This window comes from Bos indicus x Bos taurus, chromosome 9 (genome assembly GCF_003369695.1).
Source record: "Bos indicus x Bos taurus breed Angus x Brahman F1 hybrid chromosome 9, Bos_hybrid_MaternalHap_v2.0, whole genome shotgun sequence".
NCBI classification, from domain to species: domain Eukaryota; kingdom Metazoa; phylum Chordata; class Mammalia; order Artiodactyla; family Bovidae; genus Bos; species Bos indicus x Bos taurus.
The window spans coordinates 28838399-28866235 of record NC_040084.1 but is presented as its reverse complement, the minus strand read 5'-3'; the positions used below and the strand labels follow the sequence as shown (position 1 = coordinate 28866235).

Sequence of the window (27837 nt, the reverse complement as noted above, 5' to 3'; positions counted from 1 at the left end):
TCCCTTTCATTTGCAAAAGGACTGAAAATGCAGTTTCTCCTCCCTCATTTGTGTCACCTGTTGGAAGCACCTGGATTTTGATTCTTGTTTTAGAGTACAACCATAGGACTCAACCTCATTGTTATAAACACGCATTACATACACTACTATAATAAACTCCCTAAGGTGTCACACATAAAGGCATTCTTTGCACTTATATAAAATGCTTCAGAGTTGTTTCTTTTTCCTGCTTGATGTTTCAGAATTGTTTGTTCATCTATTTCTAGTAGTCCTCATCTCTTTAATATTTTACCTTTTTTTTTTTTACCCTTTTACTTAGAAGGAAATTAGGCTGTAAAATATACATATACTCAGCAATATGCTTTGGAAATTCTGTTTCAGCCAATCCCAGTCTTTTGCATGATTGCCTCTTTCTTGGGTATGTTCCTAGTTGACATGCAACATACAATGTGACAAGATGCCACTCACAAACTTAAACTAAAAAATCTCTTCACAGTAAACTGTACCATAAAAATCATGACTTCCCCACAGTCTACTACCTGCTTTCACTTTCAAAGTTCAACTATCTTGAAGATGTTCTGTAAGACAAAAAACTTACCTGCATACCAACATCTCGAGTTCCCCTCTTCCATTTTTTCAACCCATGATTCATTCCACGAATGGGCAAAATCAATGAGTAAGACTAGTTGTATGAGAATGAAGCAAAAGGCACCTGCCATGCCTACATAAAACCACACTGAAAGGAAAAAAAATTTTTTAAAAATCACAAATGAGTGACTGCTTCACTTTTTATTGTTTCCACAATCAATACACCAAAAGAAAAATAAAATTTTACATAGATGTCTTGACTGAGGAAGGAAAACACAAAACAAATGGTTACAGTTCCAGGCAACAATTATTTTCAATTTCCTTACAAAATATCAACATCACACCAAGAAAAAAAAGATTTCTTACCAGTTGTAAAAGTTCCTTCTGGAATGAAGAAGGCTCCAATAATAATTGCAATTGCTGCAGCAAATTTAAAGAACCAGAATCTAAAACAAATTATTTTTTATTAGTAAATATTCATTCAACAAGTGGTTTCACATATGAAATCTTTTGAGAGCTGCTCTTAAAAAATAGCTACACTTTATTTTGACTACTCTGTCCCATCTGAGGATATCCTGAAGACGAGAAGACCACCACATGTCAATTATGTTGTTGTCTGGTCACTCAGTGTCCAACTCTTTCTACAATCCCATGGACTGCAGCCTACCAGACACCTCTGTTCATGGGATTTTCCAGGCAAGAATATGCAATGGGTTGCCATTTCCTTTCCCAGGGGATGCTCCTGATCCAGGGATCAAACCCACATCTACACTGGCAGGCAGATTCTTCACCACGGAGCCACCAGGGAGGCATGGCTGTTTTATTTCATTCTAATAAATGAGAATATTAGATTCATTTCACAGGTTTACTTAAATGAGTGAGATAATAATATGGAAGTGTAAATAAGGTACACTGTACAAAGGAATAGCTTCTGAAGACACAAAAGTCTGGAAAACAGATTTCCAGTAGCAAGCCAGATGAATTGAAAGAACCAGAAAAGACATAATATCTTAAGAATTCTAACACAGAAAGAGCAGGAAGTGCAAAGCAGGTGTCCAAAATCCAAAAAAATCCCAGAAGTAACAGATTAATAACTCCATCTGAAGGTAACTAGCAAAGATTTGAGGTGTCTGCTACTTCCTATGTGAAAGCAGCAATGCAAAACTATAACAAATATGAGCATTTCACCACCTGAAGATAACAATCCTGCAATCACTGATCATAAAGGCATAAAAATCTTGCCATCTAGCAGATAAAAGAATTCAAGATAGTTGTTCTGAGGAAACTCAACAAGCTACAAGAAAATAAAAAATAATTCAATGAAAACAAGCAAAAAACACTAAATTTAACCAAGAGATAGAAATCATAGAAAAGAACCAAATATATTCTGAAGCTTAAGAATTCAAGAAAAGAAATGAAAAAAAAAAAAAAAAAGTAATAGAGATCTTTAGAAGTGAAAGTGAAAGTTGCTCAGTCGTGTCCGACTCTATGCGACCCCATGGACTGTACAGTCCATGGAATTCTCTGGGCCAGAATACTGCAGTGGGTAGCCTTTCCCTTCTCCAGGGGATCTTCCCAACCCAGGGATCAAACCCAGGTCTCCCATATTGCAGGCGGATTCTTTACCCGCTGAGCCACAAGGGAAGCCCAGAGATCACCAGAATGGTAGATCAAATGGGAGACAGAAAAAGTGGACAGGCATTTTGATATAACCCAATCAGGGGTGAACTGAGAAAAAAATGAAAAAGAGGGAAGAAAGCCTCAGTAATATATGGAATTTAAATATTAGAACGATCAGGGTTTCGGAAGAAGAGAAGGGGACAGAAAGTTAATTTAAAGAAATAATATCTGAGAATTTCCTAAACCTGGACATGAACATCAAAGTTCACAAAGCTAGTAAGATCACAGTATCATCTTAATGCAAAAAAACTTTAGTCAAAGTGTTGAAAGGAAAAAAACCACCAGCCAAGATTACTCTGTCCAGCAAAGTTATCCTTCAGATATGAAGGAGAAATAAGGCTTTTCCCTAAATCCAAAGAATTTACCACCACTAAACCTGTCTTGTAAAAAATGGTAAAAAGGATTCTTCAGACTGAAATGAAAAGACACTAATCAATGACATGAAAGCCTACAAAAGCATACAACACACTGGTAAAAGTAAATACACAGATTCATACAAGTCTAATTCTTTAACAGGATGGTGTGTTAAGTAAACTATAGTAAAAGGATTTTTAAAAGTATTAAAAAACAACAAGTATTATAAAAAAGAGGTAAATTGTGACATCAAAAAAATATAAAAGAAGAGGAATAAATATGTAGGGCTATTTTATGCATTTAAAGTTGCTATCAGCTTAAAATTAATTTTTATGTATAACATGTTTTATGTAAGCCTCATAGTAACCACAAAGCAAAAAGCTAGAGTAGATAAGATAGAGAAGCAGAATATACCACTAGTTTACAAAGAAAATCACCAATTTACATGGGTGTTAACAGAGAAAAAAGAAACAATACAACCAACCAGACAACAATGACTAACATATGGCATTAATAAGTCACAAATCAATAATTATGCTAATGGAGTGAATTTGCTAACCAAAAGCCAGGGTCTGGATGAATTAAAAAAACTTAAAAAGACAAATGGAATCACATTTGTGGATGTGAATGGTTAAAATGTCCATAATACTCAAAGCCATCTTTCGATTCAAAGTACTCCCTATAAAAATTTCAATGTCATTTACAAAAACTCAGGAAAGAAACAATCCTAAAGTTTGTATGTAACTTCAAAAGACCCCAAAGAGCCACATCAGTCATGAGAAGGAAGAACAAAACTGAAAATATCACAGTTACTAATTCCAAACTATACTACAAAGCTATACTAATTAAAACAGTAATACCATAAAAAATAGACACACAGATCAATGGAACAGCAGAGAAGGCAACGGCACCCACTCCAGTGCTCTTGCCTGGAAAATCCCACAGACGGACCTGGTAGGCTCCGGTCCGTGGGGTCTCACAGAGTCGGACACGACTGAGCAACTTCACTTTCACTTTTCACTTTCATGCATTGGAGAAGGAAATGGCAACCCACTCCAGTGTTCTTGCCTGGAGAATCCCAGGGACGGGGGAGCCTGGTGGGCTGCCGTCTCTGGGGTTGCACAGAGTCAGACATGACTGAAGCGACTTAGCAACAGCAGCAATGGAACAGAAGAGTAATAGACCCTTGCATTTTGGATCAACTAATATTTGACAAGGGAGTCAAGAATATTCAGAAGGAAAGGACAGTTCCTTCAACAGACTTGGGAAAGCTATTAATAACCACATATAGAAAAATGAAACCAGACTCCTTTCTTACACCATTCAGAGAATCGACTCAACCTGAATGGAAGACTTAAATACACTTAACACATTATTGACTTGAGATGTATTAACATGTCCTTTGTTACCCGAATGTTATTGACTGGGAAACAAATCATATGCTTTTAGAGAGCCATACAATTAACATTACAGTGTTTAGTTGTTAGAGCTTAAAACTGATAAACGGTCATTATAGAACTTATGATTGTTGTTTTCATTCACATTTCCCTGTTAGGCTTCTGCTCCAATTTTGTGTATGTTATAAATAAAAGCTTATGACCATAAAATTTTCAAAAATGATGGATCACAAAATTTTGAACAAAGAATTTTTTGGTGACTTTTATGCAGATACTTTCTCTGACTGTCCAAGCAACATAAATACTAGTATCTCAGAAGATGACAGTTCTTCAGAATATAGTTCTGACTCAGACGATATGAATATTAGACCAAGAAAAAGACAAAATAAACCACAGTGACTGATTCTGACATGGAAAGTGAAAATGAAATGCATGGTGCTTTTTTACAGGTGTGTCAGGTGTAACTATTGAATGTAATCATCTGCAAAGTGTTAATTAAATAACAGAATTCTCAAAATAAAACAAAAATAAAAATCGTCAGGCACAGGCCTATGTTTCCAGCAAAAATCCTCTAGTCAGCGAGTTAAGATCTGATACCATAAAAGTTACTAGGAAGATACTGATAACTGGGAAGAAGAAAATAAGGAAGAAACTCCCTGACATTAGTCTGGGCAGTGAGTTTTTGGGGGAGACAACAAAAGTACAAACAACAGGGTAAAATCAAACTGGTGGGAATTCTTCAGACAAAAAAATCTTCTGCAGAAAAAAACGGAACAATCAACAAAATGAAGAAACAACCTATAGGAGAAAATATTTGCAAACCACGTATCAAAATGTGGTTAGTATCAAATATACATAAAGAACCCATACAACTCAATAATTTAGAAAAAACAATGAAAAATGGACAAAACTAAATATTTTTCCAAAGAAGGCATACGAATGGCAAGCACACATGTGAAAAGGTGCTAAACATCACTAATCATCAGAGGGATGTACATCAAAACCACAGAACGGCCACCAAGATGGTAAAAAGTAACAAACGTTGGTAACAATGTGGTGAAATAGGAGTTCTCAGGCACTGCTAATGGGCATGTGCACTAATTCAGCCACTATGGACAACAGTATGACGGTTCCTCAAAAAATACAAAAATGGAACCACCATACCATCTGGCAATCCTACTTCTAGGTATATATCCAAAGAAAGTGAAAACAGGGCACTGAAAAGGTATCTGCACATCCGTGTTTACGGCAGAATATTCCTAACTGGCAGATACAGAAATACCCTGAGTGTGCATCAACAGATGAATAGAGAGACTGTACTATATAGACACAATGGAATATTATTCAGCCACGAGAAAGAAGGAAATCCTATCATTTGCAACAACATGATCCTGATGGACCTTCAGGGAATTATACTAAATGGGATAATCCAAATTAAAAAAAAATTTATATTACCAAAATGTGGAATCTGAAAAAGAAAAATGTACTTTAAAGTTGCTAAGAGAATAGATCTTAATTGTTCTCATCACAACTAAGAAAAATATGTGATGTGACAGAAGTGTTAGCTAATATATGATGGTAATCATATTGTAATATATAATACATATGAAATTAACATTTTGTACACTTTAAACCTAACACAATATCATCAATTATATCGCAAAAAAACCCACTAGCAATGATGTAAGAGTGCTTAGTACATACTTTGAGAAGAATGTTATCACAGGAAATGATTGTGATAGCCATCCTGTAATGTATTTTGAGAGTTGTTTAAAAATACATTTAATAAACATGTTTTAACAGTGCAAAAAAAATTAAAAATCAAAACAACCTATGACTAAAGAGAATTGAAAAAAAAAAAAAAAATCAACCTGGCACAAAACATGATTTTTCATTAATATTTCATTCTTCCTGTCTTTGATAGTGTATGTTAATAGATAAGCAACATCAGATACTTAAAACTATTTTTATTTATGGGATGGAACAATGATAAAATTCAAAACATTCAATATTGAGTATGAGATGCATTGCTCTGTATTAAAGGCGACTGACAAAAAGGTACCTTGAAATGTCTAGGTTGTCCATTATAACCATTTAGAAAATCCACCACCTGTTTCAAAGCAATAAAGTTTTTCATTTTGGCTACACTGTGTATGTAAAGAACTGAGTTCAGTTTTCTGTAGTGAGATTGGCCTACGGAAGGCTAAGAGGAGGAAGAATAAACTCATTATTAGTCACAGATGTGATAAATCTTCTTTTCAGGATGAAAACATAGTTGAACCTTGAACAATGCTAGGGTTAGGGACTCCAACTCTCTGTATGGTTGAAAACCCACCTCTATCTTACAGTCAGCCCTCTGTATCAGAGGTTCCTCATTTGTGAATTCAGTCAATCAGAGATCATGGAGTGTGTATTACCGTAGTTATTAACTGTTGGAAACAAATCTCTAAGTGGACCTGCACAGTTTAAACCTGTATTGTTCACAAGGGTAAACTTTACTAAATATTATGCACAGCAATAAGTGACTCAAGTCTTCTATGTAATATTTATATTTCCAAATTCTGACATTCTCTGGTAGAGACGAGGATTTTCTTACTTTGTCATTCGTGAACAAAATAATTCTGCAGATTGTTCAAGTTTAAACTTTCTTTAGACAGACTCAAAATTACTGAGAAGAGACTACCCAGACTTCAACTGCAATTTATTAAAATACTTACCCATTGTGTATTGCAGCTCTAGGGTCACTGCTGCTCTTCACTTTGATCATTAAGAGAGAGAGAAGAAGATAGAACATAGCCAAGCCAAAGCACAATCGATATACAGCTTTATAGCCAACCAGAATATTACAAGGGACCATTCCTTTCTCATTCTCACAAAATCCAGGAATCTGAAAAACAAGAATTTCTAATCTAGAATTTTTTCAAGGAAAAATGACAATTCTGTGTAATTAAATAGCTTAAGGTTCAGAAAACTGATGTTCGCTTTACAGTTTATGCTGAAATGTAATCAAGGTAAGTCTACACACTTTCATAAACAGAAGTTTAACTCTTTTTTCACTTTATGTGCACACAGGATAAATGACAAATGCCAATCCTAAAGTGAATGCGTATTTTAACTTGCAGACTTACTCAAACTTATTCTCAATTTTTTTAAAACTTACATTCTACTGTGATATGCTGAATCACATGTATAAAAGAAAAACACAATCAATAAAAGTTTAAAGAATTAGAGAGTAATTGAATCAGTTTCTAAATACTAAAGAGAACAATGATGGCTTTTCAAAGCCAATGCTATTAAAATCATTCTGAGATCTGGTCCCTGATTCTACAAATATTATTTTTGATAATGGATAGATCTGAAAGTAAAGTGAAAGTGAAAGTTGCTCAGTTGTGTCTGACTCTTTGTGACCCCATGGACTGTCCATGGAATTCTCTAGGCCAGGATACTCGAGTGGGTAGCCTTTCCCTTCTCCAGGGCATCTTCCCAACCCAGGGATAGAACCCAGGTCTCCCACATTGCAGATTGATTCTTTACCAGCTGAGCCACAGGGAAGCCCAAGAATACTGGAGTGGGTAGCCTATCCCTTCTCCAGAGAATCTTCCCAACCCAGGAATTGAACCAGGGTCTTCTGCATTGCAGGTGGATTCTTTACCAACTGAGCTATCAGAGATAGAACTGGATTAACAGCAAAAGGGTTGGCTATATTTCTATTTTTCTAACTTAAAATCTTGAAAAAGACTGAAGACCATTTCAGAATATCACACTGAAAACAGAGTACAAGTAAGTATTTTTAAAATATTTTTAAGTGAAATAAATGAGTGAAACAAACGAACAGTTTCAACTAAAACCATTCATAAGAAGTCAACTGGTTCCATGACAAAACCATATGAATGTCTTTTGCTTATACCCAGGACTTAAGTAAAATTAGCTAAGCATCTGTTTATGGCATGTACATGCTACATTCACAACTGTGATAAGCTCATTTTCCAAACTTACATGGTTTTTCCTCACCCCAAAGTCAATCACAAGCAGATAACCATGGTTTAAAACGAAAGTTATCTAACATAAATACTTTCTCAATCTCAAATTTTCTATTGTCATTCATCTTTCCTTGGAGGAAAACTAAGTTTTATATGCCGTCTCTTGATCACATTCTCTCTCATCTCTTACGGGTTAGATCCCTTATGACTTCTCAAAAAGCAAATGATTAAATCTCTCCATTCTAAAAACGTTTTAAACTCAGCCTCCCTCTAAGACTTGCCATCTTCATCACAAAGATCCTCAAGTTAGCAGTTTACTCACTGGATATATTCCTCACAGCCATATAACTTTCCCTCCCAAACCTCCTAGGTCCAGCATTATTAAAACTACAGCTTTTTAAAGACACTACGACATATGTCAAATCCAATGGCTACTACTTAATCCTCACACTCTTTTACACCTTTTTTACACAGACGTTATCCTGTCATTCTTAAAGCTCTGTTCCTAAGATCTACAAACATGTTTTTGGTTCTCTTCTTTCACTGTTCCTTTAGAGCTTCCCTTCTCCACCAAGCCCCTTCTGTCAAAGTTCTAGCTCTGCTCACTCCAAATGGTCCTCCTCTTCAGCATATGCTGCCACAGTTTGAATTTCATCTCTAGCCCTGATGTGAGTGACACACTCGTATTTTCTACTTCCTGTTGGACACATACAGAGATACAAATGTAGTGAAATACCCCCAAGCCAACATACTATGAACTGAACTAGATTATATTCTCCCCATCTTCTTTCACAACCTGACTCCCTGGTGCCGGGGGACAGGGGGAGGGCGGAAGGCAGGGCAGGCAGTAAATTTAAAAGAATACCTTTTCTTTCTTTTTCTTAGTTAACAGCAACAGTTTCTTCTCAGTTATCTAGGATCAGAATCTCGTTACTATTATTCAATCACTGCCTATATTTAAATCCAGAGCCAGTCAATTTTATGTTCAGGGAATCCATTTCAGGCACTCTATGCCCTTCTTGATTACATCATTTTTACAGCCTCTACACTTAACAGCTTGCCTTTTTTTCCTGATTATCGGATAAATCTTCCTAAGGCATACATACTTGGCTCAAAAAGCTTTTATCCTCATTCTGCTTCCTGTTTTTCAATTTCTGTATACTAAAATTTATTGATTATTAGAATGCCACTTTTTCCACGAGACCCACAGTGATTCTGACGTTACCCTGGCTGGAAATTACTTACTTCCTCTTATTATCACAGCACTCTTTTCTGCACCATCACAATCTCATAAACCACTTTTACTGTGTCTTTCCTAAATAATTATGAGCTGCTAAAACTGGGATTCAGTATTGTCTTCCTTTTTACAGTATTCTGTTTCCAACACATTGGAAGCAATTTTATGCATAAACATACTAAAGGTTCAGGATTCCCAGGTGGCACTAGAGGTAAAGAATCTGCCTGCCAACGCAGGAGACCTAAGAGAGGCAGGTCGGCAAGATCCCCTGGAGGAGGGCAGGCTACCCACTCCAGTATTCTTGCCTGGAGAAGCCCAGGGGCAGAAGGCCTGACAGATTACAGTCCATAGGGTCACAGAGTCAGACACAACTGAAGTGACTTAGTAGGCACACACACTAAAGGTTCAGTTAATTAAAAAAAAAAAAGAAGACTTACCTTATTCAGCTGTTCTTCCATTCCAGGTATCAACATTACACAAGCTACACACACTCCAACAAGCAAAAAAAGTGCATAGATCAACCTAGTTACAGTGGAGTTATTTCCACTAGGACAGCATCGGCACAGCAAACACGGGGCACTGCCACACAAACACGGGATCTGGAAAAAGAACGGTAAAAATCAGTACAGTGTAAAATGATACAGTGAAAATCTACATTCTATCTACTCAAAAAAGGATGAAGTTAAGTTGATTAAAAAGTGATCTGGTTCACAAGTTATCTATAGACTATAAAACTTGGTAACTTCTGGGTAAAAATGAAGCAAAATAAAGCAAAAAAAAAAAAAAAAAGTGCCCTTTATATCAAGCAAAATGAGTAAGTTCAGTTAAAAATGAAGAAAAAAAACAGCAACAAGACCCAAAGTTTAGCTGAGAAAAGAAATGGGATATTCATTAATTGTAAGTGGATCTCCAACTCCTACCTTTTAACCCCCAGAAATCAGGCTGAATTCACAAAAGTCTGAGGTTTCTCAGATACTTCAGAGAAGGAAAAGAAGTAAACTGGTATTCTCATCTTTTCCCTCTTCTGACTTAGTGGTGGTGATAACCACCAAGTAAAAGTTCCTATTAGAATTAGGCAAAATAGGATTAAATGAACGAGTGGGGTGAGCTAGCATTCTCTAACAGAATTCCACACTAAACTAGTAGTAGATCCCAGGGGAAAAGGCTATCTCCCTGAGCACGTGAGGCAAACGCCGGTAGTGGAATTTAACAATATCTCAGGAAGGCAAAATGAAAGTATTCTAGTAACAATTGACCTTACTCTAGGGTGAGCACCACCATCCACCAGATACCACAGGAAGGGAGTATTGCAGAAGTCAGACACACTACAGTAACCAATATAAGGTAGGATCGGAAGTACTTATACAGAACTTCGGAAATAAATAGCATGGCAACAACACAAACACATCTTAGCAAAAAATAAACAAACATGCCCTGACCAAAAAAAAAAAAGCATTTGAAAAATCCAATCTGAAATAAAACATAACTCAGTAAGAAAAGGAAATTCCCTAAAATTGGTTCACCTGAAGCAAAAAGGAGAGATCAAACAGAAGAGAACAGAACAAGCTGAAAAGGACTGCAGGGCTGAGGAGAAATGAGAAGGGGAAAAGCCTGCTTAAAAAACTAACAAAACAAAAATGGAACAAAACAAAAATGCTGAAAATAAACATCAGTTCAGTTCAGTTGCTCGGCCGTGTCCGACTCTTTGCGACCCCATGAACCGCAGCACGCCAGGCCTCCCTGTCCATCACCAACTCCAGAGTCCACCCAAACCCATGTCCATTGGGTCGGTGGTGCCATCCAGCCATCTCATCCTCTATCGTCCCCTTCTCCTCCTGCCTTCAATCTTTCCCAGCATCAGGCTCTTTTCCAATGAGTTAGCTCTTTGCATCAGGTGGCCAAAGTATTGGAGTTTCAGCTTCAACATCAGTCCTTCCAATGAACACCCAGGGCTGATCTCCTTCAGAATGGACTGGTTGGATCTCCTTGCAGTCCAAGGGACTTGCAACAGTCTTCTCCAACACCACAGTTCAAAAGCATCAATTCTTCGGTGCTCAGCTTTCTTTGCAGTCCAACTCTCACACCCATACATGACCACTGGAAAAACCATAGCCTTGACCAGACAGAGCTTTGTTGGCAAAGTAATGTCTCTGCTGAAAATAAAAATACTGATAGATAAATTTTGGATTAAGTACCATAAACTCAGGCCAAGACACAGTAACAGTGACCAGACCTACCCTACTGCCTTAATCCGTGGGGAAAAATAAAGTGAAACAATGGTTTTTCAGACAGTTAACAATAGGCAATTTAGGATACTTAATTTCTAAGAGAGATGAAACAATGTGAAGTCTATGACTGGCCTAGTTTTTCTCCCTGGGAAGAGTCTCCAATGTAGGCCAGCACAGGCCAGCAGTCTACTGAACTGGAGACACAGTTGGGACAGAGTTGAGAGTTTAGGGAAGTGAAGGCACATAAGAGTTCACAGGACATAAAAAATTAACGGAGAAAGCTATACTGAGATTGAGCTCTGGAGATCTGCAGAGGCTTCCATTTCTGTCTTCAGCAGAGCACTGATCAGCATATGTATTTGATTAAATTCCTCTAGGGGGCAGGGTGGGGTGGTATTACCAATCAGAATGGAAAAAACGTTAAAAATCCTTGAGTAAAATTATAAGATTTTTACTACACAGCTCTTGCCTGGAAAATCCCATGGACGGAGCAGCCTGGTAGGCTGCAGTCCGTGGGGTCGCGAAGAGTCAGACACGACTGAGCGACTTCACTTTCACTTTTCACTTTCATGCATTGGAGAAGGAAATGGCAACCCACTCCAGTGTTCTTGCTTGGAGAATCCCAGGGACGGGGCAGCCTGGTGGGCTTCTGTCTATTGGGTTGCACAGAGTCGGACACGACTGACGAGACTTAGCAGCAGCAGCATGGGGGGTGGGAGTGGGCGGAAGCTGGCCATAAGGCTAAAAAAAGCCATTCCAATCTCAACAAAGCCTAAAAGCAAACTTTGAAAAGGTTCTCTTCAAATAACTCACATATGTCTAAGAACAGCAAGAATGTTTTTTTAACAAATACAACATATCCAGCTCCCATCAAGGTAAAACTTACAATATCTAACAGCTAGTAAGAAAGTGGCAGGCATACCAGTATGGAAAATACAGCTTATAGTTAAGAGCAAAGTCAACAAATAAAAATCAGCCTGAAAATTACACAGGTAACTGAATTTAATTATAAAAATGGCATTCCAAAATCACTGAGGATGGTGACTGCAGCCACAAAATTAAAAGACACTCGCTCCTTGGAAGAAAAGCTATGACAAACGTAGACAGCATATTAAAAAGCTGAGACATCACTTTGCCAACAAGGTCCATATGGTCAAAACTATGGTTTTTCTTGTAGTCATGTATGGATGCGAGAGTTGGACCATAAAAAAGACTGGAGTGTCAAAGAATTGTTGCTTTCAAACTGTGGTGCTGGAGAAGACTCTCGAGAGTCCCTTGGATTGTAAGGAGATCAAACCAGTCAATCGTCAAGGAAATCAACCCTGAACATTCACTGAAAGGACTGTTGATGAAGCTCAAGTTCTAATACTTTGGCCATGTGATATGAAGAGCTGACTCATTGGAAAAGACTGATGCTAGGAAAGATGGAGGGCAGGAGGAGAAGGGGGCGGCAGAGGATGTGGGGGTTAGATGGCATCACTGATTCAGTGGACATGAATCTGGGCAAACTCTGAGAGATAGTGAAGGACAGGGAAGGCTGGTGTGCTATAGTCCATGGGGTTGCAAAGAGCTGAACATGACTTAGTGACTATGTTATTGTAACTATACTTCATTTGCTCAAGTAGAGGAAAACACAGCATGTCAAAGAGAGACATGGAAGGTTATGTCCATATCAAACTTCTGAAAATGAAAAGTAAAGTATCTGAACCAAAAAGTACACTGCAGAAAAAGCAAATAAACTTGAAGACACAGCAAAAGAAACAATCCAAAAGATAAAAAGACGAGAACAAAAACAACAGAGAATCAGTGTTGTGAAACAACTTCAAACAGCCTAATACCTGTCAAACTGGGGCTTCTGAAGAATAGAGGAGACAGGAGAGTCCTTTTGAGGAAGTAACTGCCAAAATGTTCTTCATGAAAACTATAAACTCACAGATCCAAGAAACTCAACAAAAACGTAATGAAAACTACACATCAAGTTACATCATAATTTTGTTTAGGGCTTCCTTTGTGGCTCAGTGGTAAAGAATTCACCTGCCAATTCAGGAGACACAGGTTTGATCCCTGGGCAGGGAAGATCCCAGGTGCCGTGGAGCAAGTAAGCCCATGCACGACCCCAAAGCCTGGAAACTGCCACTCCTGAGCCCACGTGCTACAGCTCCCGCGGCTCGAGCGTCCCAGAGCCCTGTCACCACAAGAGAAGCCCCACAATGAGAAGCTTGTGCACGCAGTGAAGAGCAGCCCCGCTCCCCAACTAGAGAAGAGCCTGTGCAGCAGCAAAGACCTAGCACAGCCAAACATAAATAAGTGAAATTAAAAGAAAAAAAATGGTTTAAAAAAATAAATTGCTTAAAAACAATGATAAACAGAAAAAAATCTTTAAAACAGTCAGAAAATGAAGGTACCTTATATAAAGAAGAAGGATATCAGACTTCTAGTAAGAAATATTGCAATGCAGAAATCAATACTGAATTGAAGGAAACTGTAAGTTCACACTCAGCAAAGATATCTTTGTAAAGACATTTTTAGGCACAGAAAAAAACCCCAAAATAACAAATCTAAACTATCAGAAATGTGAAAAGAAAGTTACACCAGAAATGTGGATCTACATAAAAGAAATGGACAACAAAAAAGAAATGGTTAACTGTGTATTCTTTTTTTTTACATATAAAAGGTTACTTAGAAAAGATTATTATCTTTTTAAAGCAAAACAGTAAAGTATTCTGGGTGGTTACAACACAGACGGCAGTACAGTTACTGTATGTGAGTTACAAACAGGCCATAAAAGGAGACATTCAACTATACTACTGTATACTTAAATTAGAAACAGAATGGATATGACACAAAGGCAGTGTAATAAGCTAAATACTATAAACCCTACAGTGACCCTACAGTCTAAAAATGCAAAACAAAGGAATACAGCTAGTAAGCCAAAAGATTAAAAAAAAAAAAAAAAAAAAAAACCATTAATATATTGCTAATTAATCCAAAATAAGGAAAAAACTAGGGAAAAGAGACCATGACCAGGTAGGATAAACAAAAAGCAAATAGAAAGATGGTTGATTTAAGCACAAACATAATCAATACTCACATTAAGTATAAAGAGACTAAACACTGACAAATAAAAAGCACAGTCAGATTAAAGAGTTAAGATCCAACCCTATCTTTTCTACAAGAAACCCACTTAAACATACAGACAGAACTGGTGGAAAATTAAATATATATATATATGTACACATGTGGGTATATATATATGTGTGTCTGTGTGTGTGTATACACACATATACACATAAACACACATACCAGTATCAAAGTAGATTTCAGAGCAAAGAGTTTCATCAGGAACAAGGAGGGCCATTTTATAATAAAAGACAAACATGGAGATACAGGATATTCATTAAGCAGACATACAACATACAATCCTAAATATTTCTGCATGTAAAAAAGAACTTCAAAATGCATCAAAGAAAAATTATTAAAACTGAAAAGAGTAATAACAAGTCCACATCTATGTTCTTTCATTAACTGAAGTAGGAAAAAAACTCAATATACATATCAGTTCAGTATCATTAATTCTCTCTGACATTCAGAGAATATTCCATCTAACCAAAGCAGAATAAAAATTATTTTCAAAAACACAGAAAACACTTAACCAAAACAGAGCATATTCTGGGCCATGAAACAAATCTCAAATCTCAATAAATATAATCATACATGTTTTCGTGGCCCACAATGGAATTAAATACTGATCAGTAACAGAAGGATTTATTTCTCCAGAAACTAAATAATACAGTCAAATTCACAAGCAGAAGAGGTCAAAAAACAAACAGAATGAAAATAAGGTATCACATTTTTGGAATGTACCAAAAGCAATGTTTAAAAGAAACCTACAGTTTTAAGTGGCTATGTTAGATAAAAAATAAATAAATCAATGACCAGAGCTTTCATCTTAAGTTATTAAATGAGCAAAGTATAGCCCAAATAGGCAGAATAAAAGAAATGATAAAGATAAATCCATGAGGTAAAAAACAGAAAAGAAGAAAGACAGTGAAGCTAGTTTTAGAAGACCATTATAATTTAGAAATCTATCGTCAGACTGATGAGGATAAAAAAATAGCAAGAAAGTGAACATACACATCTTCAGAACCAGAAATGAGAGAAAAGGTATTATTATCGATCCTGTGAGCATCAAAGGATTATAAGAGAAAACTATGAACGATTTTATTGAATAATTCAACAGCTTAGATAAAACAGATAAACTCCATGAAAAATCCAAACTACCAAAAATCATTCGATGAGAAATATATAAGATGAATGGTCCTGTTCTATTCAAGAAACTGAATTTGTAGTTAAAAACCTTCACAGGCATAGGTAGCTTCACTAGTGAATTCCATTAAACATTTAAAGAATAAATCAAACCAACTCTACCCAGATTCTTCCGGAAAACTAAAGAGGCAAAAAACTGATACAAAATCAAGGAAACAACATACTGATATCCTTTATGAGCATTACAAAAAAAAAAAAATCCTTAATATCCTGTCAAGTCAATAATACAAAAAGTATACAAAGATTTCCTGTTCCATTTTCACAAAGGAGGAGACTGGAACCATGACTCCATCCTAAAGAAAAGAAAAAAGCAAAGAGACTCAAAAAATCAACAATTCTTCTAGGATCCAAGTTAGGTGAGGACACAGAGTAAGTCACTGCCCCCGAGACTGAAAGACAGACAGGGAATCATTGCTTATTAGTGTCCACAAGTGGAAACTGACTTGGGAACCGGTGTGCAGGATGGAAATCCTGAAAGATAACTGAAGAACTGCTGGAGCCTCATAGTGGACAAGTCTGAGAGCTAAAAAAACCAGGAAAACACACTTAAAGGGCCCTACAAACTTGTGAATTTTACTACTAGTTCAATCAGGTTCTCATAGTAAACTTGAGAGAAAAATTCCTTCCAGCTTCTTGTAGGAAAGGAGAGATCCATTTTAAAATATATTAGAACACTTTTTTCTGAACACCTGACCTCAAGAAAAACTAGTTAAATAGAGTCTAACTTATTTAACTAGAGGATAAATAACCTAGGGGAAGAGAAATACTGAACTCTAGCTTTTCAAGCCATCCTCTCCCATTTATAGGGGGATGGAGGGGAGACTAAGAAATATTAGGAAGTTCACAGTCCAGAGGCATAAGCTTACTAAAAGACTAAAATCTAATCAGAGAATAATGGATGTTTCTCTTTCACCCACACCTCACCAGGACACAATCAAGTTCCTTTTCCCTGGTACATAGTATCTGGCTATCAGGAAAATTATTGACATTACAAAAGGCAAAAAACACAATTTGAAGAGACACAGCAAGCATCAAAACCAGACACAGCAGAGATATTAGACTGATCAAACCAAAAATATAAAACAACTATCATATGTTAAGGGTTCTATTGAATAATGTAGACAGCATACAAGAAGCAGAAATGAAATCCTTCAAAAAAATATATGTTAGAAACAAAAAACAGTAGCAGAAATGAAAACGCAGACATGGTTGAGGAAATAATTTCTGAGCTTAAGACTGTATCAATAGAAATTTTCCAAATTGAAAAGCCAAGAGAGTAAAGACTGACATTCTGTTCAACAGAATATCCAAGAATCGTGAGATAACTGCAAATGGTAAAACATAATGTGAATATCACAAGGAAAAGAAATATTTTTTAAATGACAGACTTCCCCCAAATTAACATCAGACATACACACCCCACCCTCCACAAAAAAAAACCACCACCACCAACAAAAACCCCTACACCTAGATAAATCGCTTTGAAGCAACAGAAAATACAATATCCTGGAAGAAGCCAGAGGAAAAACACCTTACCTACACAGGAACAAAGGATGAATTATCGATATATTCAAGTTTTCCTCAGACACCATGCAAACAAGAGTGAAGTGAAATATTTTAGTGTTGAGAGAAAACAACCCGCCAACCTACAGTTCTGTACTCTGCAAATTATCCTTCAAAAGAAGAAATATTTTCTCAAATAAAATGGAATTTGTTGCCAAACTCTAGACTTGCTTGCAAGAAATGTTCAAAATTCTCTAAAAGAGGAAAATAATATAATTCAGAAACTCTACATATAAAATTACTCTTATAAATAAAAGTAAAAACTTACTTTTCTTATTCTTAGTTGAGCTAACTTGTTTGCTCAAAATAAGAGCAACAATGTATTGTTACATATGCACATATGTATGCCTATACATATACATGTGTGTAGACACATAGGTTCGTGTGTGTGTATTTAATGAATGAAAGTAATGTAGAAAGGAAAGGAGACAGGAATCAGGATCGTTTTCCTATTATAAGGTATTAACACTAGCTGTAAGTGTGTAGTGTCGTAGTATGCTGTTACTTCAAAGTGGATAAGCTGTAAATGTTATTTCAAATTCTAGAGTGCTACAGACCAAAAATCGTATGATGAAAATCTAATGCACAAGGTGATGATGTTATGAGATAGGGCCTTTGGGAAGAATTAGGTCAAAAAGGCTGAGCCCGCACGAAGAGTAGTGCTCTCATAAAGGCGGCAGAGAGAGAGTGCCTCACCTCTTCGACTATATGAGGAAACACCAACAAGTTGGCAGTCTACAACCCTGAAGAGGGCCTTCACCAGATACAAAAGATAGCCATGCGGGCACCCTAATCTTGGACTGCCAGCCTCCAGTACTGTGAGAAACAAATTTCTGTTGTTCACATGCCACCCAGCCTGTGGTATTGTTACAACAGCCCAAATGGACTAATAAATTGGGCAACAACCGAAAAACAAGTAAATAACACTTCATAAAAGCTAAAAGATGTTTAACTGATACACTAAAAGGGAGAGAAAATGGAATCATATACAATGCTTAATTTAAACACCCTTCTCCCCCAACACACAACAGGAAAAACAAGGGCAACAAATAGAATACAGTAATAAATACAGTAAATACTAGTCCAAATCTATCAGTAATCACCTTGGAGATCAGAGGCCTAAATTTATTCAATTAAAAGACAGACTGTCAGAGTGTTCAAAAAACAAGACCCAATTACACTGCTTACAAGAGACTCACTATAAATATAAAGACACACAGAATAAAAGTGAATGGAAGGGGAAAATACAACATGTGAACACTAAATGAGAGAGGGCAGCTGCACTGGTTGCAGGTAGAGCAGACCTCAAAACAAGCAAAGTTATCTGGGATAAAGAAAGACACTACATAATGATACAGGGATCCAATTCTCCGAGAAGATGTTAACAATTCTAAATATGTATGCACCTAATGGCAGAGCATCAAACTGTGAAGGCAAAACCCCAATAAAACTGCAAACAGAAACAGATGACTCCACTGTCAGAGTTAGAGAGACTCCAGTGTCTCTCTCAGAAATGGACAGACTGAGCTAGCAGAAAATCAGGAAGGACAGCTGCACTCACCACCACCAATCAAATGGGTGTCTGACATCTATAGACTACTCTACCCTGTGCTCTACCCTGTGACCAGCGAACACATTCTCCAAGATGACATGGAAAGTAACCAAAAGCACACTGCTGACAACAAAACACAGTATCGAACTTGAAAGAGCACTGACTGCTCTCAGACTACAAATCAACTAGAAATCAATAGCAAAATGGTAACTGGAAAATCCCCCAAATTCTTAAAACAATGTACTTATCTAAAATAAACACAGAAGTCAAAGAAGTCTCAAGAGAAATTTTTAAAAATCTGAATTAAAATAATAACACAATTTATAGAAACTTATGGGATGTAGTGAAAGCAGTGCTTTTAGGCAAATTTACAGCACTGAATGCATTTACCAGAAAAGAAAATCTAAAATCAATCATCTAAGCTTCCATCTTAGGAAACTAGAAAAAGAAATGCAAACTGAAAGAAAACAGAAAAAAAAGAACTAGACTAGACACCAACGCAATCAAAGACAGAAAATAGAGAAAAACCAATGAAAACAAAACGTGGTTCTTTGATCAATAAAAATAAGCCCCCAACCAGGCTAACTAACAAAAAAAGATAACACAGATTACTAACGTTAGAAATGACAGAGAAGATGTTACTGTAGGTCCTGTGGACATGAAAAGGATAATGAAAGAATACTATGAACAATTCTGTGCCCACAAATTTGAGAACCTACACAAATGGACAAAACCCTTGAAAGATCCAAGCTGCTAAAACTCACACACAAGAAACAATCTGAATAGACCTCTATTAAAGAAATTTAATCAATAATTAACAGCCTTCCAAAACAGCACCAGGCACAGGCAGGTTCACTGGTGAATCTACATCGATTCCCTTCAATCTCAGAGAACACAAGTAGAGGGGGAATACTTTCTACCTTGTTCTATAAAATAAGCATCATTCTAATAACAAAACCTGACAAACACATTATAATAAAAGATTAACCTTTCTCATGAATAAAGGCATAAATTCTCAATAAAATATTAGCAAATTACGTCCAACAATGTAGGAAAAAGAATTACACACCACAACCAAGTGGGATTTGTCCCAAAAGGCAAGACTGGCTCACATTCAAATAGTTAGGACTCATGTAAATTACAGACTTTGGGAGATGATGATTGTTAGTGTAGGCTTAGTAACTAACAAACGCACCTCTCTGGTGGGGAATGTTTGCAACAAGGGAAGCTATGCATATGGGGACACAGGGCATATATGGGAAATCTCTATCTTCCTCTCAATTTTTCTGTAAAGCTAAACCTGATTTTTAAAAATAGTTTTAAAAAAGCATACAAAAGGTTAATACACTGTAATCAGGCGGGGTTGAGCTGGGAGAAAGCAAATTTGGTTAAGCTTTTGAAATTCAATCAAATTAGTTTACCACATTAACAGACTGAAGAAAATTACCACCAGGGCCATCTCACACAATGCAAAAAAGTAATTTGAAAAATTCAATACCCATTCATTATAAAACAAATTAAAAAAACTCACCTAGAGCCAGAGATGCGGGAGTGTGAGGTCAACTGGGCCTTAGGAAGCATTACTAGGGACAAAGTGGAGGTGATGGAATTCCAGCTAAGCTATTTCAAATCCTAAAAGATGATGCTGTCAAAGTGCTGCACTCAATATGCCAGCAAATTTGGAAAACTGAGCAGTGGCCACAGGACTGGAAAAGGTCAGTTTTCATTCCAATCCCAAAAAAGGGCAATGCCAAAGAATGCTCACTACCACACAATTGCACTCATTTCACATGCAAACAAGGGCATGCCCAAAATCTTCCAAGCCAGGCTTCAACAGTAAGTGAACTGAGAACTTCCAGATGAACAAGCTAGGTTTAGAAAAGGCAGAGGGACCAGAGGTCAAATGGCCAACATCTGCTGATCACAGAAAAAGCAAGAGAATTTCAGAAAAACATTTCCTGCTCCACCGACTACACTAAAGCTTTTGACTGTGTGGATCACTACAGTGTGGATCACTACAAACTGTGGACAATTCTTAGAGAAGGGAATACCAGACCACCTGACCTGCCTCCTGAGAAATCTGTATGCAGGTCAAGAAGCAAGTTACAACCAGACATGGAACAAAGGACTGGTTCCAAATTGGGAAGAAGTGTGTCAAGGCTATATATTGTCACCCTGCTTATTTAACTTATATGCAAAGTACATCACATGAAATGCCGGGCTACATGAAACACAAGCTGGAATAAAGACTGCAGGGAGAAATATCAGTAATCTAAGATATGCAGATGACTACACCCTTAGGGCAGGAAGCAAAGAGGAACTAAAGAGCCTCTTGATGAAGATGAAAGAGGAGAGTGAAAAAGCAGGCTTAAAACTTAACACTCAAAAAACAAAGATCATGGCATCCAGTCCCATCACTTCATGGCAAATAGGTGGGGAAACAGTGTAAACAGTGAAAGACTTAATTTTCTTGGGCTCCAAAATCACTGTGGACAGTGACTGCAGCCATGAAATTAAAAGATGCTTGGTCTCTGACATCATTTTGCTGACAAAGGTCCATACAGTCAAAGCTATGGTTTTTCCAGTAGCCAAAGGCTGAGTGCCCAAGATTTGATGTTTTCGAACTGAGTTGTTGGAGAAGACTCTTGAGAGTCCCTGGGACTGCAGGGCAACCAAATCAGTCAATCCTAAAGGAAATCAGTCCTGCATATTCACTGGAAGGATTGATGCTGAAGCTGAAGCTCCAATACTTTGGCCACCTGATTTGAAGAGCCGCCTCACTGGAATAGACCCTGACGCTGGGAAAGGCTGAAGGCAGGAGGAGAAGGGAATGACGGAGGATGAGATGGCATTACTGACTCAATGGACATGAGTTTGAGCAAGATCCAGGAGATGGTCAAGGACAGGAAAGCCTGGTGTGCTGCAGTCCATGGGGTCACAAAGCGTCAGACGTGACTGAGCAACTGAAGAACAGAAAAAACTTTCAGCAAACAAACAGAATATGCTTGACTTGAGGATACCCTTAATTATCATGTAGATGCTTTGATAAAAAGCATTTACAAAACAAAAAACAAAAACAAGAAAAATAAAGAAAGTACATACTTTGGAAAGGAAGAGATAAAGCTGCTTTCCTTCACACGTAATTGTCAACATGAACAACCCCAAAGAACTTACAAAATGCTACTAGAACTACAAGAAAGATTAATAAGGTCACAGGACACAAGGTCAGTATATACATATCAATTACACTTCTGCACACTAACAACAAACAACTGGAACGTGAAACTAAACAAAAATACTTATAAACCTAGTAAAATATACACCAGCTTTCAAATGATGAAAATTAAAGAAAAACACTGATGAAAGAAATCAAATATTTAGGTTAATGGCATGATAAACTGAGTTCATGGATTGGAAGACTCCTCATTCAGGTAACAATTCTTTCCAAACTGATCTATAAATTTAACCCAAGCCCAATCATAATTCCAGCAGGTGTTTGGTAGCAACTAACTGCTTCTAAAACTTTTACAGAAAAGCAAAGAACTAGAATAGCCCAAAGAATGTTGAAAGAGTAGTTAGAATCACACTACCTGATTTCAAGATTAACTTAAAAGCAACAAGAATCAAACTAGGGTAATTTACGCAAAACTATGGACATAAATAACAGAAGAACAGAGTTAAGAAAAACAAAGATGGTAAAGAGGCTTTTGCTAAAAGTGCCAAAGCAGATCAATATAGAAAGAACAATCACTTCTACTCTTTGAAAGCCATCAGTATGAGAATGAAAATACAAGCCACAGACTTGAAGGAAATATTTGCTGGTGGGAATAAAACCTGGTATGACCATCTTGGAGATAAATTTGAAAATTTCTTGTAAGTCAAATGTACATTTACCATATGATTTAGCAATCCCAATGCAAGATATTTAGGTACATAAAATAAGTTATAGACACACAAGAAAACTTTATAGGAACACTAACAGCTACTTCATTTCCAAAATGTGGAAATGACCCTCAGCTGTTGGAGACAAGCTGTGGAGCAATGGAATCCAAGCAATGGAATACCATGTAATGATAAAAAGGAAGAAACTACTAACAGACACCATAATATGAATGAATCTTGAATTATACTAATTCACTGAGTAAGAGAAGCCACACTCTGAAGGCTATATGCTGTATGATTCCATTTACAGGACATTCTGGAAAGGCAAAACTGGGAAAAAAGCCCAGGGATTCTCCAGAATGCAGATGGCATAACTTTTTAAGGTGACAAAACTTCTTTAGTGGTTACACAACTACATGGTTTGTCAAGGTTCACTGAACCACACACTACAAAGTATGAATTTTATGTAAATTAAATCAACTAAAGAAAAACGACAGAAATATAGGAAAAATAATATGGAGAAAAAAGAAGACAACACGAAATTAACTCATGTCTTTAAAATGGAGAAGCCTCTAAATAAATGTAACAAAAAGGACATTCAAAGATACAATAAGAATTTCCTTAAAGAAATAAATCTGTATCTTCAGAAAAACCCACTATTTTCTAGAAGAATAAAAAGTGATGAAAGATTTAAAGTCAGACATATTTGGTTAATTTTAAAGATAAATAAACTCTTCAGACACTCAGGCAGAAGCTGCTGTGTATGAGACGTGTTAAAAGGAAATGGCTACCAGAGCAGGGGAAGACAGAACATAATCCATAGAAATACCTCAAGTCCTGAAAGAAATGGGTATGCTATTATACCAGTCCACAGTGTTTCTCAAGAAAGCAAGAGGCATTTTTAAATATGAAAAAAATTCAGGGATTTCAACATCCATGAATTCTTTTTGGAAAAAATCTATTAGATGACCCAATTTGGTCAATTATGAGATGACACATAAAAAAAGAAACAGAACTTAGAGAAGCTATGGTTTTAAAAAGAAAAAAAAGAATGCTCTGAACTATGAATCCACTTAACAGTAGAACAGTGGTTTTCCATCAGAATCACTGGAGAGAATATTAAACCACAATGCTGGGACCCAGTCAGCATTTCCAGTTAAATGTAGTCCAGGATATACTTTAAGAATGACTGGTTTAAAGATTAAACAACTGAGGGAATTATGGTTATAAAACGAAACAGTCATAAAAAATAATACAAAGAAATTCTAGTTAAAGTTGGCAAAATGAATACATCAATTACTTTAGAAACACCAATAAAATGAAAAATAAAAGATTTTTAACAGAAGGAATAAAATTAAAAGGAAAACAAATTAAAAAACCAGAAGAATACTGAGTTAACAGGTTAGAAAGTAAAGGAAAAAAGTTAAGCAATAAAATTTGTACAGGATCATCAAACAGATCAGGAATAGGTGGTACCACGTACCTCCGTAAGAGAGGTTGAAGGTAGAGGTGAAAATTAAATGATTAGTTTAATTCATTTTTTAAAGTGCAGTTAAGACCCTTAGATTTCATTTCATTCTTATACCGGCCAACTGAAGAGGATAAGGCAGGATTTTTCACCTATGGCACTATTGACATCTGGGGCCAAATAAGTCTTTGCTGTTGAGGACTATCCTATATATTGTAAACATTTAGCAGTATTCCTGGCTTCTACCCACTTGATGCTATTAGCACCTTATCCCAAGTTGTGACAATGAAAAGTATCCACAGGCACTGTCCAATGTTCCCTGGGGGACAACTGAGAACCACTGCTCTAGAAACATCTCTTGAGAGAACTCTTTCAGAACCTCTCCTGATGAAGAAGAATTTAACACTCAGCAATTCCTTTACTTTTACATTCTTCTGTTAAATTCAGAAAAAATTAATTCTGTTTAAAAATATATGTTCAGCACGCTACCACTCCTTAAAAAATATTTCTGTTTATTCATCCATGTGTATGCATGCACTGAGAGAGAAGAAATGTAGTGGGATTTTGTTGGTGACATTTACATTTTGTACTCTGCACTGCTTGGCTATTTATAGCAACTATGAATCATTTCTACAAAATCAAGTCATTGTACTAAAAAATATAAATCTAGCAAGAGACTGCACAAAATAAGCAGGCAGGAGTCACAAGCTTCTTCTCAATTACTTAACATTTGGGCAAAAAACTGATAGTTGTTCTATACAAAATACAGTGATTCAAAAAGTCAACGCTACTCACTAGCATCATCTTTAGACTGAGGTGGGGAAAGCACCTGAGTAAGAATCAATTGCTGGTGATGCTGTAGTTGCAGGATTAGGTGGCAGGTCCACCTGTGTTTATAAAAATGCTTAATCACCAATCAGATAGATAGCCATGCTTGAACCAAGGATTACCATCAATCTAATTCTAGACCACTCAACAGCAAAAACACAAAACAAAAAACCCCACAAAATGAAATAAAAAAAATTAAACACTCCAATCTCTGTGATACACAGTATCACAAGTAATTTTTTACACTTTTTTCCATAGTTCAGACATTTTCTACCATTTTCCTAAACAAACAAAAAAATCTTTGTAAAAACTGATTAAGTCTAAAGAAACTTGAGCAAACAAAGAATGAGGTTCATTTTCATTCTGGCTTAACTGATCTAAGTTAATGACCTGAATACTTTTGAATACTTGACTAAATTTCAATATGTCAAAACCTCTAAATAAATGAGCATATCTGTTAAGACCATGGGAGAAAGGGATTTGTAAAATACAAGGCATATTCTAATTGCTACTGAACTGCACTAAAATTGAACAATTCAGAAATAGAGACAGAGACACCAAGAAAGAAAGGGGAAAAAACAACCAGAATTGCCTAGAACCATGATGAGCAGCCTTAGACACCTAGCCTCTCTAACCACCAGAGACCTAATTACTGGAAGGTAAGAAAGTGTCTCCTTGTTACCATCTTTCCAATGCACCTTCATATTAACAGTAACTAAAAGGCTCTGTCTATAGAACTGTGACTAAGTGGAGAACTAAGTTGTAAAAATTTTAATACGAATGTAATTTTTCCCACATTGTTCACTAAAACGATTTAAAACACACGTTTTTATTAATCCCCCAAATCTTTTTTTAACCATAACCATCCTCGAGGCAAAAAAGACTGCTCATCACAGGTCTACAAATTGAAAACAAAATGCAAAACATGTATCCCTACTATATAAAGAACATGCCCATTTGCTAACTGGACAAAATCTGACTTTACAACAGAATTACACAACATCTCACCCCCCTCAATTAAAACAATTCTATAATAATCATTTTGCAATACATTAAGTTTATTACCCTAAATATGCCTCTTATAAGATACTCAATGGTTTCAAGTAGATTCTCTACTTTCATAATGAGATAAAAATATACCAGCTTTGAAAGAAAGAAAAATATACCAGTTTTCTACGCCCAGCTACAAGAAAAAAAAATTTTTTGTGGGTGTGTGTGTAAAATCAAGACAATGACCTGGGTTGGAGTAACCTCTATGTAGTATTTTACTAAAATTTAACATTCATATTTCAAGCCACATTGAAAACTTTTTAAAAAGAGATGCAAAAACAACAGAAATGTTACCTAATGTATATAATGGAGTCATCTGGTAAGTCAGACAAGGAATTGTTAAAAACAGAATTTAGAAATCATGGGTTAAAGAACTAAGATTTGAACTCAAATATCTCGCCCCATATTACAAATACCTTTAACTGTAAAGTCAATTTTTGTTTATTGGGGGACGGGGGAGTGTTTATATCAAACTCAAATTTATTTGTACCACCTGAATCAAAAAATCCTGCCACCATAATGAAGAATGGTTTCACTCTAACAACGCTATCAAACTGCAACGTACACCAAATTAAAAGTGAGATATCGAATTACACAAGCATCTTTCTGTCAAAAAAAAAACAGGTATCTGATAACACAGAACTGACCAGCTTTTTCAAACACATATTTGAGAAATACATAATTTTCTCATATCATTAAGCTCGAGGACTCACTCGCAGAGTTCGGACTATTTAAAAAGGATATAACTATATCAGTATGACTGCGGGGCTGCCCCACATATCCGTCATTTAACTGCAGTCTGCGCGACAGAACAAAGAGGCCTCCGGGGATGACAGTGCTGCAGTCTGAGGTCGCTGGGAGGAGATGACGAGAAGAGATGGGGTACTCCACAAAACGAAGCGGCCTAAGACCTTTGTAGAAAGGGCCCAGGCAGACATAAAGGACAAAAAGGGGCCTGGAAGAATAGGCAATAGCCTTCATGAAAAGCGGGTTGGGGAGGAAAAACTGCTAGCTCTCAGCTTGGAATCTCCCATCCGGGTCACTCACTCATGTCCACTGCTCCTCGTGGCTACCCGGGTCGGCTCTTCCAAAGACTCAGGGCCGCGAAGCTGTGTCGGAATGGCCAAAGGAGATAGGGAGGAAACGGGAAAGAAAGGCCTCCCTGTTGGGTGGGGTAACACGGTCCCGCCGGGCCTCAGCCAGGCCTGCTCGGGGCCTTTTCTCTCATCTCTTACGCTAGCCCCCTCAGGCCGCTAACAACCAACTTACCCAGCTCGCCATGGAGCACAGCCCCAAGACGCTCCCCATCTCCACAACGTCGCAGGAGCAGCGTATGCCAACAAGATGGAGACAGCACCTTCTCTCGCCTTTCCCCGCTTATTTACTAACTACAACCCACTTCCGGCGCAGAGCCCACCCCGCCCCTCCGCCTGCGTCACTTCCTTCGCGGCCTGGAAGGGGAGGGCATTTTGCTGGGTTTCGGACCCGCGGCCCTGAATTTCTAGCCTGTGTCGTTCCGCGATAGCTCTTCTAATTCAGGTGGCAAAAAGCGTCTTGTTTTTCCACTTTCGCATCTTTTTTCCCCCACTTATGTTCTCAATTTACTCCTGAAGCCCACTTATTTCTACTCATTTGGGTGCTTCCAATTCTATCACTGTTTGCGGTTGTAACATGTTAATGACTTGTCCTGTTAAGATGTTACAA

The 27837-nt window shown here is 37.0% G+C and overlaps 1 protein-coding gene across 1 annotated transcript in view; it reads right to left on the bottom strand.

Annotated features, from left to right (window-relative positions):
* SERINC1 (serine incorporator 1) overlaps positions 1-27550 on the bottom strand; it is a 33790-nt gene extending 6240 nt beyond the window's left edge. Inside the window, exons 1-5 of the mRNA XM_027551095.1 lie at positions 27403-27550; positions 9674-9835; positions 6737-6906; positions 955-1034; positions 599-736 (exon numbers count right to left, since the gene is read on the bottom strand). Coding sequence (XP_027406896.1) covers positions 599-736; positions 955-1034; positions 6737-6906; positions 9674-9835; positions 27403-27441 — 589 coding nt within the window. The 5' untranslated portion in view covers positions 27442-27550. The remainder of the gene's footprint in view (positions 1-598; positions 737-954; positions 1035-6736; positions 6907-9673; positions 9836-27402) is intronic.
* Between the last annotated feature and the right edge of the window lie 287 nt (positions 27551-27837).